General features: G+C 37.8%; 1 protein-coding gene across 2 annotated transcripts in view; it reads right to left on the bottom strand.

Moving 5' to 3' along the window:
• Positions 1-1394: 1394 nt before the first annotated feature.
• The window catches only part of CPA3 (carboxypeptidase A3), a 32552-nt gene continuing 19647 nt past the window's right edge, over positions 1395-14299 (bottom strand). For both annotated transcript variants that reach the window (XM_061167836.1, XM_061167837.1), the window contains 2 exons: positions 12958-13042; positions 1395-2037 (listed from right to left, as the gene is read on the bottom strand). In XM_061167836.1, coding sequence (XP_061023819.1) covers positions 1850-2037; positions 12958-13042 — 273 coding nt within the window. In that variant the 3' untranslated portion in view covers positions 1395-1849. The remainder of the gene's footprint in view (positions 2038-12957; positions 13043-14299) is intronic.

Genomic DNA, 14299 nt, shown 5'->3' with positions numbered 1-14299 from the left:
TGACTACTCAAACTTTTCCATAAATACGATGAAATTTTAGTTTTTAAATTTTAATGTAGGTATTTTCTTCACATACTTATTTTCACAATTCATATGAAGTCAAGCAAATACCTAAGATATCATGCAAAAGGTATTTAATTAAGATGTAAATGATCTTGTAAGGATTTTTGATTTTTTGACACTCAAATGCTTTCTGTCTGATTGAGAAAAGAAATATTAAGCTATATAAAGGCTCAAATAAAATGGTGAGTAAAACTTTTGTGCCTTTTATAAACTAGGTGAACACTAGATGATATTCAACAATTGGGATTATCTCTCCTATCTCTACTACCTAAAGGCCTAATGGAATTAGAAATATTTTATGTACATTTCAAGATTACAATTTCAGTCCTTTATCAGTTGAGTAAGTGTGAATGAGTGTGTAATTCTCATATGGCATATTAAACGGAACACACTTACATTCCTGTGTTCTGAGCCAGTTTTGAATGGTAAATATTTAGGTACAGATATTATATTTTTTATAAAGGACAGTTTAGTCTTATAATCAGGGCTTTATCTTTTATCTTGTTTTGTCTCTGTTGCATTTTCCTCCTCTATCTGTAGAGCAATTTTATTAGTTTTATATAGGTTTCCCTATATAGGTTTTAGATAGTTCTGCATGGGAAAGTTTTACCTACCTTCTAACTATCAGATACCAAAACCTTGTAGATTTGATGACACTTTTTCTTTTGTGGGGCCTTAAAGGAGCCATAAGGAATGTCCCAGATTATTTGTTAACCTAATTTCTCAGAATCTTTTAAGATCCTCTAAATTTTTATACAGATTGTTTTGAGAAGTTTATAGAAAGTCAAGGAACTCTCTACTTAAGTAATCTCCCTAAAATTCTCGTCAGTCATCTCTTTCTGGATTTCTAGAATGTGGATACCAGTGTTATCATATGATGAGATATAGAAGAATGCAGTTAGGGAAAAGGTATTTTGTAACATTACCTTAAGCAATATGGTTATAGAATATAAACGTAATAAGTTACTCCGATTGACCTCAGTCAACATGACTTTCTCTTTCCAATTTGTACTGTATTTCCAGGCTTCTTTTCTATCCATTGTTAGACAGGGATTACAGCTGATCAGACATTCTGGCTGAGTCTATAACTGCCAAGAGGTGTTTTGGCAGGTCAATCCTCTGATTATGACACTGTAAATTAAACTGTTTTGAATTTAATGTACATTATGTTGATGAGAACTGGATTGTTTAAGGCACTGAGATTCATTTCTAAATAAACTACTTTATTTCCTTCTAGAACATCCTTTTGCTATTGTGAAGCTATAAACATGGTCTACTTGTATTAAATATATGTAGGCAAAATATGTTTTTAAAAATCGAAGATATTCTTCTGTGTTAACAGAATGCATAGAAAGAATTAATGCATGATTATTAATACTAATAGAGGAATGCAGAGAACATAATTTATGAAAAACAGAAGGTGAGTTTTGGAATATGTTTTATTTTTATTATCTTGGCACATGAAGTGATGAAGCCACATGGTGAAAGTGGTTCTGAAGAAAGTGAAGGTTCTCATTTTCATCTCATGACCCAGGGTCTATTACCCTTCAAAATACTCATGATAATACTTTGTGCTGTGTTACAACTTAACTTAAACTTTAACCTAAAGCTATTTCTTAGGATGTTATGGAGAGTAAATAAAAGCAAAAAGAAATAACATAGGACTTGAGTGAGCAAGAAAGGCCCTGTTCAGGTGATGTGGAAACCAATCTAGGTATAAGACTTGACTTTCTAGTGAAAGGCAGGGGGAGAATTCACTGGCTTATTCCAAACAGAGAGCAATTCTTTATGAAGTATGCTTGAGGATATACTTGGCAATAAATTTGACAGCTAGCATGGTCTCTTTACACGTTGGCTTTATCTGAGATTCTGGAAGGAGAAAACCAAATCTTCCTTTATCTCGGAGCTCAAAGGCAAATGAGTGTTTGATGCCCAGGTTGTAAGCCCAGTCTAAAGAAGAACCTGATGTTGGGTCTGTAAAACATAAGCAGTAAGTATTTAATTAGAAACAAATGTTAGCAGTGTTTTGAAAAGGAAGTTCACTGGTGTAAAATTAGCAGTGAAACATGATTATCTGTGCACCTAACCGCAGCATGGATGACAGCAGTGGTCTGCACGGAATAGAGCGTGCCTGTGTGTTCACTCGGGTCCAGCTCTCTGCGACCCTGTGGACGGTAGCCCGCCAGGCCCCTCTGCACGCGAGGCTGCAGTGCTGAGTGAAAAAGAATCATGGCTTAGAATCCACCACATGCTTTAAATATGTGCTGCATATTCAGAATTACATTTTGCTTGGATCATTCTGAGTCTAAATTGAGTTTGTTTTCTGGGTGCATGTTGTCACAGATGGAGGTGGTCTGAGCAAATGCAAGCAGCGGAGGCCAGCTCAGCTGTGGGTGGGTCGCTGAAAACCCAGCAGGGAGGGCAGTGCGTACAAGATTTGAGACCTTAGATTCCTTCTCACAGTGCGGGGCTGTTTCCGTTTATGTTGCTAGGATGAAATATTTCACAGTTAAAAGACAGAGAAAGTTTAAATCAGTAATTTTAAGGATGCATTTAATCCCCCTAATCCAACATTTCCATGTCCGTGTGAAATTTTACTAAGAATATTATTTGTTAAAAAGACCAAAAATATAAACATCTAGAGGTTATATACAAGCTTTATATAAGTGTGTATAAATAATATAAATACATTTTTGTACATTTTGACTTAAATAATAGAAAAATATATATTTTTTGTATATAAAATTACTTATGTTTTGGAAAAAGTAATGAGTTTAACTGATACTAACACTTTAGATTTGAAAGATAAGAATTCAAAGTTGTGATGAAGAAGTAGAGAAAGAATATTTTGTTAGAGAGATAGGGTTGGCTTTAAAGTTATTCAATATGTATTTATCAAACCTTGAATATGTGCAATGCACTTTTTACTGGGAACTGTAGAGGGTGGGTGTACAGGGTACAGAGATGAAGAAGATACTGTTGGTGTGTTTGGAACTTAGACTTGGTGGGGAAAGAAGTCAAATCTGCAAATCAGTAGAGATGTGGCAGACTGTTAAAGAATCATAGGAAAGTATCTTGTGAAGAGTCAGAGGAAGAAAGAGATTAGGTCTGGTGAAGGGGATGACATTTCATGCTCAATACCTGCTGAAATACCACCTTCACGATGGAGATTGCATTTGGCCTTCAATTAGCCTTCAATTGAATTTAGCCATCAATTTAGCCTTCAATTAGCCTTGAAGAAAGTCTAGTATTTTTCCAGATGGGGATTGAAGAAAGGCATTCTAGCCAGTGAACCACAAGGATGGAAACCATGGAAGGGCTTAGGGACCAGTGAGATCCAGCTGAATTGGAAAGTGGAACAGCCAGAATTTGTGGGCAAAGTTCAGAAAGCCGGGTAAGTCAGGAAAGATGTTTTGTTTGGAAACCAGTCAGAGCCATTTCAGCGCTATACTTCCGACAGCACTGCAAAGAGACCAGTCAGGAGGTACTGTGGAGTGAAAGGCTGAACTAGCATAGAGTTTGGTGGGGCTTGCTGTAAGAAATGCCGGAATGGAAGAGTCACAGAATTTGAAGAAAAGGATAGAGATTGCAGTCTGGATAGTCGGACAAATCTGCGTGCTATTAACAGAAACAGGAATTCAGAGAGAGCAGTGATGGGGAAAAGAAAGGGTAGAGCAAGGAAGACAAAAGGATAGGTTTAGCATCAGTCAGGGGGTAGGCGCCTCCTACTAGGGATCTGGGCACTGGCGGCAGAACACGGGGAGCTGTGTGGCCTGGACAGCCGGAGAAATAGCGGCGGGTGTCCAGCCTTGATGAACGCGAGAACCCTGTCTAGCCCTGGGGTGGAAGGTGGGGGAGCTCCTGGGCGGGGCTTGTGCAGGGCCTCTGAGGCCGGCGTTGGCTGCGCGTGCTTTTTCCGCCCAGCTCTGCACACCGCCTGCCACACACACAGCGTGTGACGCGGAAGGGTGTGTGAAGCCTTGCTTCTGCGTTGACGTGTGAGTTGGCAAGTTCGGGAGGCTGATGAAAGCCAGAAGTTGCTGCCACCTTTCTCTGATTTACTGTGTCTTAGAGGAAGGTGTCTGGGAAGATGGATTTGGAAATTAGCTAGCAGAAGCATCCTAGGTGAAATTGGCTTACACACACTTGTTCAGGGTCATGATGTCTTCTTGGTGGATTGATCCTTTTATCCTTAATGTTCTTCTTTGTTTCTATCACATTTCTTTGTTCTGAAATTTACTTTATCTGGTGTATAGTATAGCACTCCTTCTTTGGTTAATGTTTGTATGATTTATGTTTTCTCAGCCTTCTGGTTTCAACCTGTCTTATATATGATGTGGGTTTCTTGTAGCCAATGTATTGTTGTCATATGTTTCTGAACCCACCCTGACAATTTCAGCCTTTTAATTAATATATGTAGGTAAATTATTGATATCCCTTAAATCTACCATCTTACTATTTGATTTTTGTTTGATCCCTCCATTTTTTCATTCCTCCATTTATTTTATTGCCTTATTCTTGGTTACATGAATATTTTTAGGATTCCATTTTGATGTATTTATAATATTGCTTTTGAGTGTATCACTTTGTATAATTTTCTTAGTGGTTGTTCTATGTATTACAATATATGCACATAATTTATCACAATCTACTGGTATCAGTGTTTTAGCATGTCAGGTAATATATAGAAATCCTATTTGTCTTTAGATTCTTTCCCCCTTCCCACTTTAAAAATACAATTGTCTCAATTACTTCTCTACATATATTAAACCCCGCATCAGATGGAATTATATTGATTCAACTATCCTAAGGAGAAAGATAGTCTATTTATCCTTCATTCATTCCCTAATCTGTTGTTTTTCTTTCCTTTCCACAGTTTCAGGCCTTGTTATTATTTATTTCTTATTTGGAGAGCTTTCCCTACCCATCTTTGAAGTGTAGGTCTGCAGGTAACACATTCTCTTAGTTTTCCTTTGAGAATGTCTTTATTTCCTCTTCATTTCTGAAGGATGTCTTTGCTGAATATAGAATTTATGATCGATAGTTCTTTTAGCACTTGAAAAATGTTATCCGTTCCTTTTGACCTTCTATGGTTTCAAATGAGAAATCTGCTGCCATTTGAATGGTTTCTCCCCCTTAGATTGTTTCTGTCTCATTGCTTTCAAGATTTTTTACTTTGTCTTTAGTTTTCAGAACTTTCCTTATGGTGTGGCTTGATGTGAGTTTCTTTGAACTTATTCTGTTTGTGGTTCAGTCGTTTCTTAAGTATGTTGGTATATGTGTTTAGGAAATTTGGGAAATTTCAGTCTTTATTTCTTCAAAGAATTTTTTCCAACCTTCTCTTACTCCTCTCCTTCTGATAATTGATGACATGGATGCTTGATCATTTGTTATTATGCCACAGGTCCCTTAGGCTTTATTTTTTTTTTCCAACTTATTTTCTCTCTTTAGATTTGTTACATTCTATTGTTCTGTCTTCAAGTTAACTGATTCTTCTCTCCATCATATTCATTCTGCTATTGCTCCTCTCCAGTGAGTTGTTAAAATTTAAGTTATTGTGTTTTTCAGTTTTGTAATTTCTATTTGCTGCTTTTTTATACCTTGCATTTCTTTGATGAGATCTTCTATGGTATCATTTGTTTCATGGCTATCTGTAACTGCTTGTTGAAGCATTTTTATGATAATGATTTTGAAATTCTTGTCAGATAATTCTAACACTTAAATCATCTCAGTGTTGGCATCTGTTGGTTGTCTTTTTTCATTTGAGCTGTGATTTTTTTTTTCATTTTTGTCAGGATGAGTGATTTTTGACTGTATCTTAGACACTTTGGCTACCATGTCAAATCTTAATGGAACTCTATCTTAGCAGGCAGTCACCCTATTTAGGCTCTGCTCTTCTTTAGTGACTTCTGGTTCCAGTGTTAATGTAGTTTTCAGAGCCTTTGACTTGCGGTTTCCATCTCGCCGGCTCCTCTGATGCTGCTGGGCGCCCACTGGCCCCTGTAGGAAACTGCTGCAGGAGTGAAAGGTGGTCCTGGCTGGGCCTTCTGAAGCCTCTGGGTGGCAGATGCAGGCTCCAGCCTGTGAGGGCAGAGACCGCTTCCTTCTCCAGGAAAGAAGAAGGAAGAGGGGTGCCTGAAGAGAGAACCTGGTGAAATGCCTGAGGAACATCTATTTTGGGGAAAACAGCTGCTTCGGAGGCAGTCAGCATGGACAGAGTAGAAAGGGAGAAGGAAGAGGCAAACCAGGTGAGTTTGGTGTCAAGGAAGCCAAGGGAATGGCAAGGATGGTAGACCAACAAGGTCCAGTGTTGCAGGGAGTTTTTGGAGCATGTTAGCTGAGATAAATACACTAGCTTTAGTGATCAAGAAGGCTGCCATTTTCAGCTAGAGTTGAATTTAAGTTCATTAGAAAAAACGAACATAAAGATAAGAGTTCTATAGCGATGGAGGTAGGGGAAATAGGGGTTGTGTCTTGCACGATGATTTAGAGTGTGCTAGGCACTTCAATAAACGTGGCCAATCTCTAGCTGTACCAGCCTCCCATTTGCAGTTAAGTAAACCGCTGTGATTCCAAAGAGTTAAAGAATATGGATATTCCATTTCGACAAATTTACTTTATGTGACATCTCTCATTAAGATTAATGGTGGTGATCGAGAGTTTATGTAATTTGTGATTTTTCATAATTGTGCGATGTTATTAAGTGTAATACATTTTCTTTTATGATACCACTTTTTATATCTTTGAAACCTTAAATTTGCAAATAAAAACTGTATTAAGACATAAAATAAATACAACATTGAAAGCTTTTTACTTGTTAAGAATATATTATTATACAACTTGGTTGAACATGTTGCTTAGCCTTTTATTTATCTCCATCTGTACCCACTAAAATATGTGGATATATTTATAAAATATAATAACAAAAAAAAATATAATAACAAACACTTGCTAAATACCAAGCACCCTTCTAAGTGCTTTATGTATGGTAACTCATTTCGTTAACTCCTATCAAAACCTTATGATTTAGCACCAATTGCTGTTTTACAGAAGAGGAAATTTTGGCACAGAGAAATTAAGCAGTTTACTCAAAGACAACATAGTTAGACGTAGAAAATAGATAGGTGATGAGGATATATTGTATAACAGGGAATTATAGCTATTATCTTAACCTATAATAAACTATAATCTGCAAAAATACTGAATTAATGTGCTGTAAGCCTGATGCTAATATAATAGTGTAAGTAAAAAAATACTTCAGTTACAAAAAAGGACCCGTAGCTAGTAAGTGGTTGAATGAAGAATCAAACCCAAGCTGCACGTCTTCAGAGTTTGCGTGACTAACCATTGTACTGTCCGACCCACCATATGCCAATCTGTCGTCCTCTTAGTAAAAAGTCTTCATCTAGTTCTGCAGGGTAATCTTCTTTTCTGTTCACAACATTTTCTTGAAATATTGACAATAAGAAGAAAATTTCCTACTCTTTTTAAGGCATGTTAAGCACAAGGAACTCACTGTAATACACTCAAAACAAGTCAGAATAAAACTGAACTGAACTAACCACCTGGTTTCATCCCAAAGAAATCATAAAGTGACACTGTTGGCTGAACTTGTATGTTTTTAAAAACATGTCAATCTGCTTTAAACTAGTAATGTGCACTTCTATGTCAACAGGAGTCAAATTCTTTTTTCAGTAAGAGCTGAAGCTCTAGATGCATGGGCATGGACTGAAAATTTTTTTCCCCACATCGATTGCCCCTTGTATAATTTCAGTTCAAATGTCTTAGTGGATAGATATTGGATGTTGAGCTACAAATTCGGGGGTCTTGATTTTCTTTTCAAAATGTAGAGTGGTAAAGACGTACTGGAATGTGAAGTCATGTGGGCCTTAGGAAGCATCACTACGAACAAAGCTAGTGGAGGTGATAGAATTCCAGTTGAGTAATTTCAAATCCTGGAAGATAATGCTGTGAAAGTGCTGCACTCAATATGCCAGCAAATTTGGAAAACTCAGCAGTGGCCACAGGACTGGAAAAGGTCAGTTTTCATTCCAGTCCCAAAGAAAGGCAATGCCAAAGAATGCTCAAACTACCGCACAATTGCACTCATCTCACACACTAGTAAAGTAATGCTCAAAATTCTCCAAGCAAAGCTTCAGCAATACGTGAACCATGAACTTCTAGATGTTCAAGCTGGTTTTAGAAAAGGCAGAGGAACCAGAGATCAAATTGCCAATATCCACTGGATCATCAAAAAAGCAAGAGAGTTCCAGAAAAACATCTATTTCTGCATTATTGACTATGCCAAAGCCTTCGACTGTGTGGATCACAATAAACTGTGGAAAATTCTGAAAGAGATGGGAATACCAGACCACCTGACCTGCCTCTTGAGAAACCTGTATGCAGGTCAGGAAGCAACAGTTAGAACTGGACAGGGAACAACAGACTGGTTCCAAATAGGAAAAGGAGTACGTCAAGGCTGTATATTGTCACCCTGCTTGCTTAACTTATATGCAGAGTACATCATGAGAAATGCTGGGCTGGGTGAAGCACAAGCTGGAATCAAGATTTCCAGGAGAAATATCAATAAGCTCAGATATGCAGATGACACCACCCTTATGGCAGAAAGTGAAGAAGAACTAAAGAGCCTCTTGATGAAAATGAAAGAGGAGACTTAAAAAGTTGGCTCACAACTCAACATTTGGAAAACTAAGATCATGGCATCCAATCCCATCACTTCATGGCAAATAGATGGGGAAACAGTGGAAACAGTGGCTGACTTTATTTTTCTGGGCTCTAAAATCACTGCGGATGGTGATTGCAGCAATGAAATTAAAAGACGCTTACTCCTTGGCAGGAAAGTTATGACCAACCTAGACAGTATATTAAAAAGCAGAGACATTACTTTGCCAACAAAGGTCTGTCTAGTCAAGGCTGTGGTTTTTCCAGTGGTCATGTATGGATGTGAGATTTGGACTGTGAAGAAAGCTGAGCGCTGAAGAATTGATGCATCTGAGCTGTAGTGTTGGAGAAGACTCTTGAGAGTCCCTTGGACTGCAAGGAGATCCAAGCAGTCCATCCTAAAGGAGGTCAGCCCTGGGTCTTCATTGGTAGGACTGATTTTGAAGCTGAAACTCCAGTACTTTGGCCACCTCATGCAAAGAGCTGACTCATTTGAAAAGACCCTGATGCTGGGAGAGATTGGGGGCGGGAGGAGAAGGGGACGACAGAGGATGAGATGGTTGGATGGCATCACCGACTCAATGGACATGAGTTTGGCTGGACTCCGAGAGTTGTATGGACAGGGAAGCCTGGCGTGCTGTGGTTCATGGGGTCACAAAGGGTCAGACACGACTGAGCGACTGAACTGAACTGAACTGAGCGAGTATAGAGAACAGTACTCTAGAGCTGAGAAACAAGAGCAGAGCTAGTGATTGTGATGTGTAGGAAGGCAACAAGAATGGCACTTTGAAATTAACTTTTTAATTCATAATGTGACCCAAAGATAGGTGATATTATTGATTCAAACTCTTTGGTTTCTATCAATTCAGTGAACTATTCTTGCTAACCATGCACTATCTTCGGTTATTTCTAATATGGTAAAGGATTGGCTATGCTGTCAATATGCAAATATAAGCATTTCATGATATTTTCATATCAATTTTTGTGTCATCTGAATAGTCTTGCTTCATGGTGTACAGTTTGTGATCTGGAATGCTTATTTTTGATCCTATTTTGCCCCTAAGGGATCAAATCTTTCTGTATCTCAATTTCATAGTTTATGAATGAGGGATTTAGCTTATATCAGTGGTTCTCCACCCTAGTTTCATCTTAGAATTGCTTCAACCACTTTAAGAAAATTCAGATTCCTGGACTTCATCATTGACTAATGAAATCTGAATCTCTGGGGACAGGACCTGATCATCTGCGTGTTGTAAAAGCTCCTCAGATAATGCTAATTGGAAGTCAAGCTTGAGAACCATATAGATCATCTAGGTTTCCTCCTGGTTTTAGATTTTACGGTTTGAACTTATTTGCTTGTTAGGTTAAAATTGCAGATATATTTATGTTCTTCTGTGAGGCCAGGGATCTTTCCACAGTTTGGATTTTAAAAATGCTCTCTTGGTCCTCTTTTAATGTCTCCATCAAATCAAAGAGAAAAATACTGGTAAATGCTAGTTGCTTCCCCCAAATCCTGGAGCATGTTAAATGGCAATTAGAATACTGGAATGACTAAACTTTAATCGTGGGGTGCATCTCTTCTCTATTCTTACCAAGTTAACTGCTTGGCTACCCCTGCTTCTCATGAATGTTTGATTAACATTTAATCAAATGCTTTATTAAAGCAGTGACTCCTTAGAGTTTTATACATCTGTCAAGTTGCTGTAGCCCATATATGGAAGAGGCAATTCTTTCTAAATCTGAATTGTTTAAAAAAATCTTTATAATATATAATAAAAAAGTTTAAAATACAACACAGTTGTATAGAATAATAATTCCTCTTTATCCTCCCCTTTTTAAAGTGACACATGATAGCATGGAGCTGTGTTATCTGTAGTCATCTCCTCCTCCCAGTTAGAAGGTAACTCTTTGAACGCAGTTGTTGTATCTTTCACCTCTCTCTCAAAGGTCCAAGTGCTGGGCTGTTAGATAGGTGCTCCATAAATTCTTGCTTATTAAATGATTGTGATGCAGTGCAAATGCATAGCTCTAGTATGCTTATAATTTTCATAGATGCAAGTACACATCACATACACATACATGTATGTTTGCACATATACATGCATGCATGCATGTGTGTGTATATATGTATGTATATTGAAAGTGTGAGAGTAATAATCCTTTGATGCCCTAGCTGCCATTTGCAAAGTTTGTTCCTGTTCGCAACCCTTTGTTCTTTGCTGCCAAGAATATTTGTTTTCCCTCATTTTGATGTAGAAAGTACTCTTACATCATACCTGGCTGGTTTATCTTGGCCCTGCTCTTTCCCAGTATCCACTCAGTAGGCCGACATTCTGTCCTCCGGTTCTTTGCCTACTCTTGTCCACTCATATAGCTGGGCACGTCACCTGTTCTGAAGTCTTGTCATCCACTTGTATGTGTATGAATCCCTGGCCTGGTTATGTTGCAGCAAGATCTGCTTGGATGCTGGCGACGGGCTGTGTCGGTGTATTTTCTTTCAGCCCTTTAGAGCTCACAGCTGGCGGATGTGTGATTACTAATCAGTGTTCTCTAAGAATGGAACTTGTCTGGCTTTTTAAGCCATTTTTCCAATTCCACCAAGGGAGCCTCCAGTAAATGGGCTCGAGAAATTGTTGCGATGACTGCAGCATTTTCAAATTCCACAGCAATTGTTGAGGATATAGACTTTTAGTTACAGTGTATTCTTTCAGCTTGGGCTCGGAAAGTGGTTTATAATGTATGGCCAAGTAGAGTTATTACATGGAACCCACAGAATGCACGTATTTACTTTTTCAATCCACATATTCCAAAAGTATAATGGAAATAGTCATTTGTATTTAGTGCTGGTGAGTTGATCCATGAAATGTTTAAAAGTTAAGCGATAGTCTTCGTGCTAAAAATGTTGTCTATCATGGCTCTAGAGAGTAATACAGGTTACTCTATATCAAGTCTAGTTTTGTTGTGGTTTCAATCCATGTTCACTTCTTTTGGACAAGTTATGACACCATTTCGTTGAGTAAGTTTATAATCAATTCTGCTTTTGTTCCATGCCCTGTACTAGATAGTATATGATCTGAGAGGACCTCTGAAGTGTAATCCTTGCTTTTGAGGAATTAAATTTTGTTAGAAAGTTAAGACTGTAACTTATAAGCAGTTTCATTAACATTTCTTGTAAAGTTTGGTCATAAGAAGTGAAGCTTGGGAATAGTTTGGAGAAAAGGTGGTTTTTACTAAAGAATTTCCAAACTAAGGTCAGTGGGATTGGAGGAGAAATGGTCTCACCTCCCAGGGTCTGAATTAAGGGTCTTTGGTGAAAACCAAATGAATTTCTTTTTATTGCTTGGACATGGAACAGCCTAGTTATTTTAGCTGCAAAACCAAATGGGAAATGAGTATATGCACAGTGGTTAAGACCATGGACTTTGTTTTTTTTTTTTTTTAAACCTGGGGTTGTATCCCCTTTAAGCTGACTACAAGTACTGCATACCTCGTAGAATATTGTGAGGAGTAACTGAGATTGTGAAAATCAAGGGCTAAGCACAGTGCCTGACTTGCAAGAAATTTAAATCAATAATTAACAAAATGGAAAGACAAAGTTTAAAAATAATGAAGAATAAGAAGTGGTGCTGAGACATTAAAAAAAGAAAAAGCAGCAGAACTAGGACCTTGGGACCTCTTTTCTTAATTCACCACGTAGATTTCAGTTGAACACAGTAGGAAATGGCTGATGAAAGCCACAGGAGACGGTTTTTACGTGATCAAAGTGGCTGAAACTGTTGGCCTGCCTGTTTACTTGCCAGGAGCTTGGAGAAAGACTGTGCTTGCATAGGGCCAAGGCCAAGGAAGAAAGAGTCCAGTCAAAGCTAAACAATTAAAAAAAAAAAGGTGGACTCTGCCACAGCTTTGGTGGTGGTGGTGGTAGAGAATAGGAAGGTAGAAGAATTAAACTGTAAATTTGTCTTGATGTAATTATTCCTGACCTTGTCACCTTGTAAAGATTCAGTATAATTTGCTTCTAGAAAAATCGTATCCCCTCAAAAGGTAGAATCTATCTTCTGGGTTCACATATTATTTAGAATCTCCTGTTAAAACTGAAGTTTAAATTAGCAATTCCATATGTTCTAATTCTATTTTATGAATTCTTTAGCTTTCCTTAATATCTGTAAAAGAGAATTAGGGGAAATGACACAGTAAGTAATAGGCAAAACTTACAAATTGTTGATGCTATTGGGCCATAGGTGTAGTGGGTTTCATATGGAGTTGATAGAACATCAGTGGCGATCTTTGCAACTTTGGCCTGGAGAGAAAGGAAAGTTAGAGTAGAATAACCAGACGCTATGTAAATGCAGTTAATTTACTGGGGATTAAAAAAAAGGTCAGTTTTACTGGTTATTTGCCATTTGAAGATCAAAATAAAATAAATGACTGAGAAATTTGTTTAAAGTAAGATATACATGTTGTTAATGTGAGTGAGTTAAAGTTGCTCAGTCATGTCCAACTCTTTGAGACCCCATGAACTGTAGCCCACCAGGTTCCTCTGTCCATGGAGTTCTTCAGGCAAGAATATGGGAGTGGGTTGCCATTTCCTTCTCCAGTTGTTAATGTGAGGCCTTCTAATTGTGAAATTAGTTGTATACAGTAAAGTCGTATCTCATTTTGTGTTTCTGTCCTTTGTATTCACTTCTCTTTCCTCTCTCCCTTCCTCCTTCCTTTTTGCCTTCTGGCCTTCTTTCTAAAAAAACATATCCTTTCTTTTTCCTCTGAGGTTTTTTTGACTTCAGATATTTGTCTCTCCCAAAGTCAGATCACATATGGACCACATATTACCTGTGTATTTATTGTATATACACAGAAGCTTTTAATGACTGGTTCAAATCTCTGTTCCTACTCAAAATGAAATGTTGAAAACAGTTGACTGAAGTCAGAATTAAAATTAATTAGAATTAAAATTAAAATTAAAAATTAATTAAAATTTAATTAGAATTAAAATAAAAAAAAATTTTTTTGAGGCAGTGTAGAATTACAACTTTTACTGGATATTATATTTGCTAGCCCCATGGGATCTGGGACATTGAATGTTTTCTGCTTTATTTCTTCTGTAGCAGTTAGACATATTTAATATCTCTCATATGCAGAATTTTTTTTTTAAAGCTAATATGGTCAAACTAGTTTTCATAGAAAGGAAAAGAATGCTTCAGTTCAGTTCAGTTCAGTCGCTCAGTCGTGTCTGACTCTTTGCGATCCCATGGACTACAGCACACCAGGCCTCCCTGTCCATCACCAACTCCCAGAGTTCACTCAAACTCATGTCCATTGAGTCGGTGATGCCATCCAACCATCTCATCCTCTGTTGTCCCCTTCTCCTCCTACCCTCAGTTTTTCCCAGCATCAGGGTCTTTTCCAATGAGTCAGCTCTTTGTATCAGGTGGCCAAAGTATTGGAGTTTCAGCTTCAGCATCAGTCCTTCCAATGAACACCCAGGACTGATCTGCTTTAGGATGGACTGATTGGATCTCCTTGCAGTCCAAGTGGATCAAAATTTTGGAAAGAGTAT

The sequence above is a fragment of the Dama dama genome, chromosome 19 (assembly GCF_033118175.1).
Source record: "Dama dama isolate Ldn47 chromosome 19, ASM3311817v1, whole genome shotgun sequence".
Taxonomy (NCBI): Eukaryota; Metazoa; Chordata; class Mammalia; order Artiodactyla; family Cervidae; genus Dama; species Dama dama.
The sequence above is the reverse complement of the archived record's forward strand: the minus strand, read 5'-3'. Positions and strand labels throughout refer to the sequence as shown.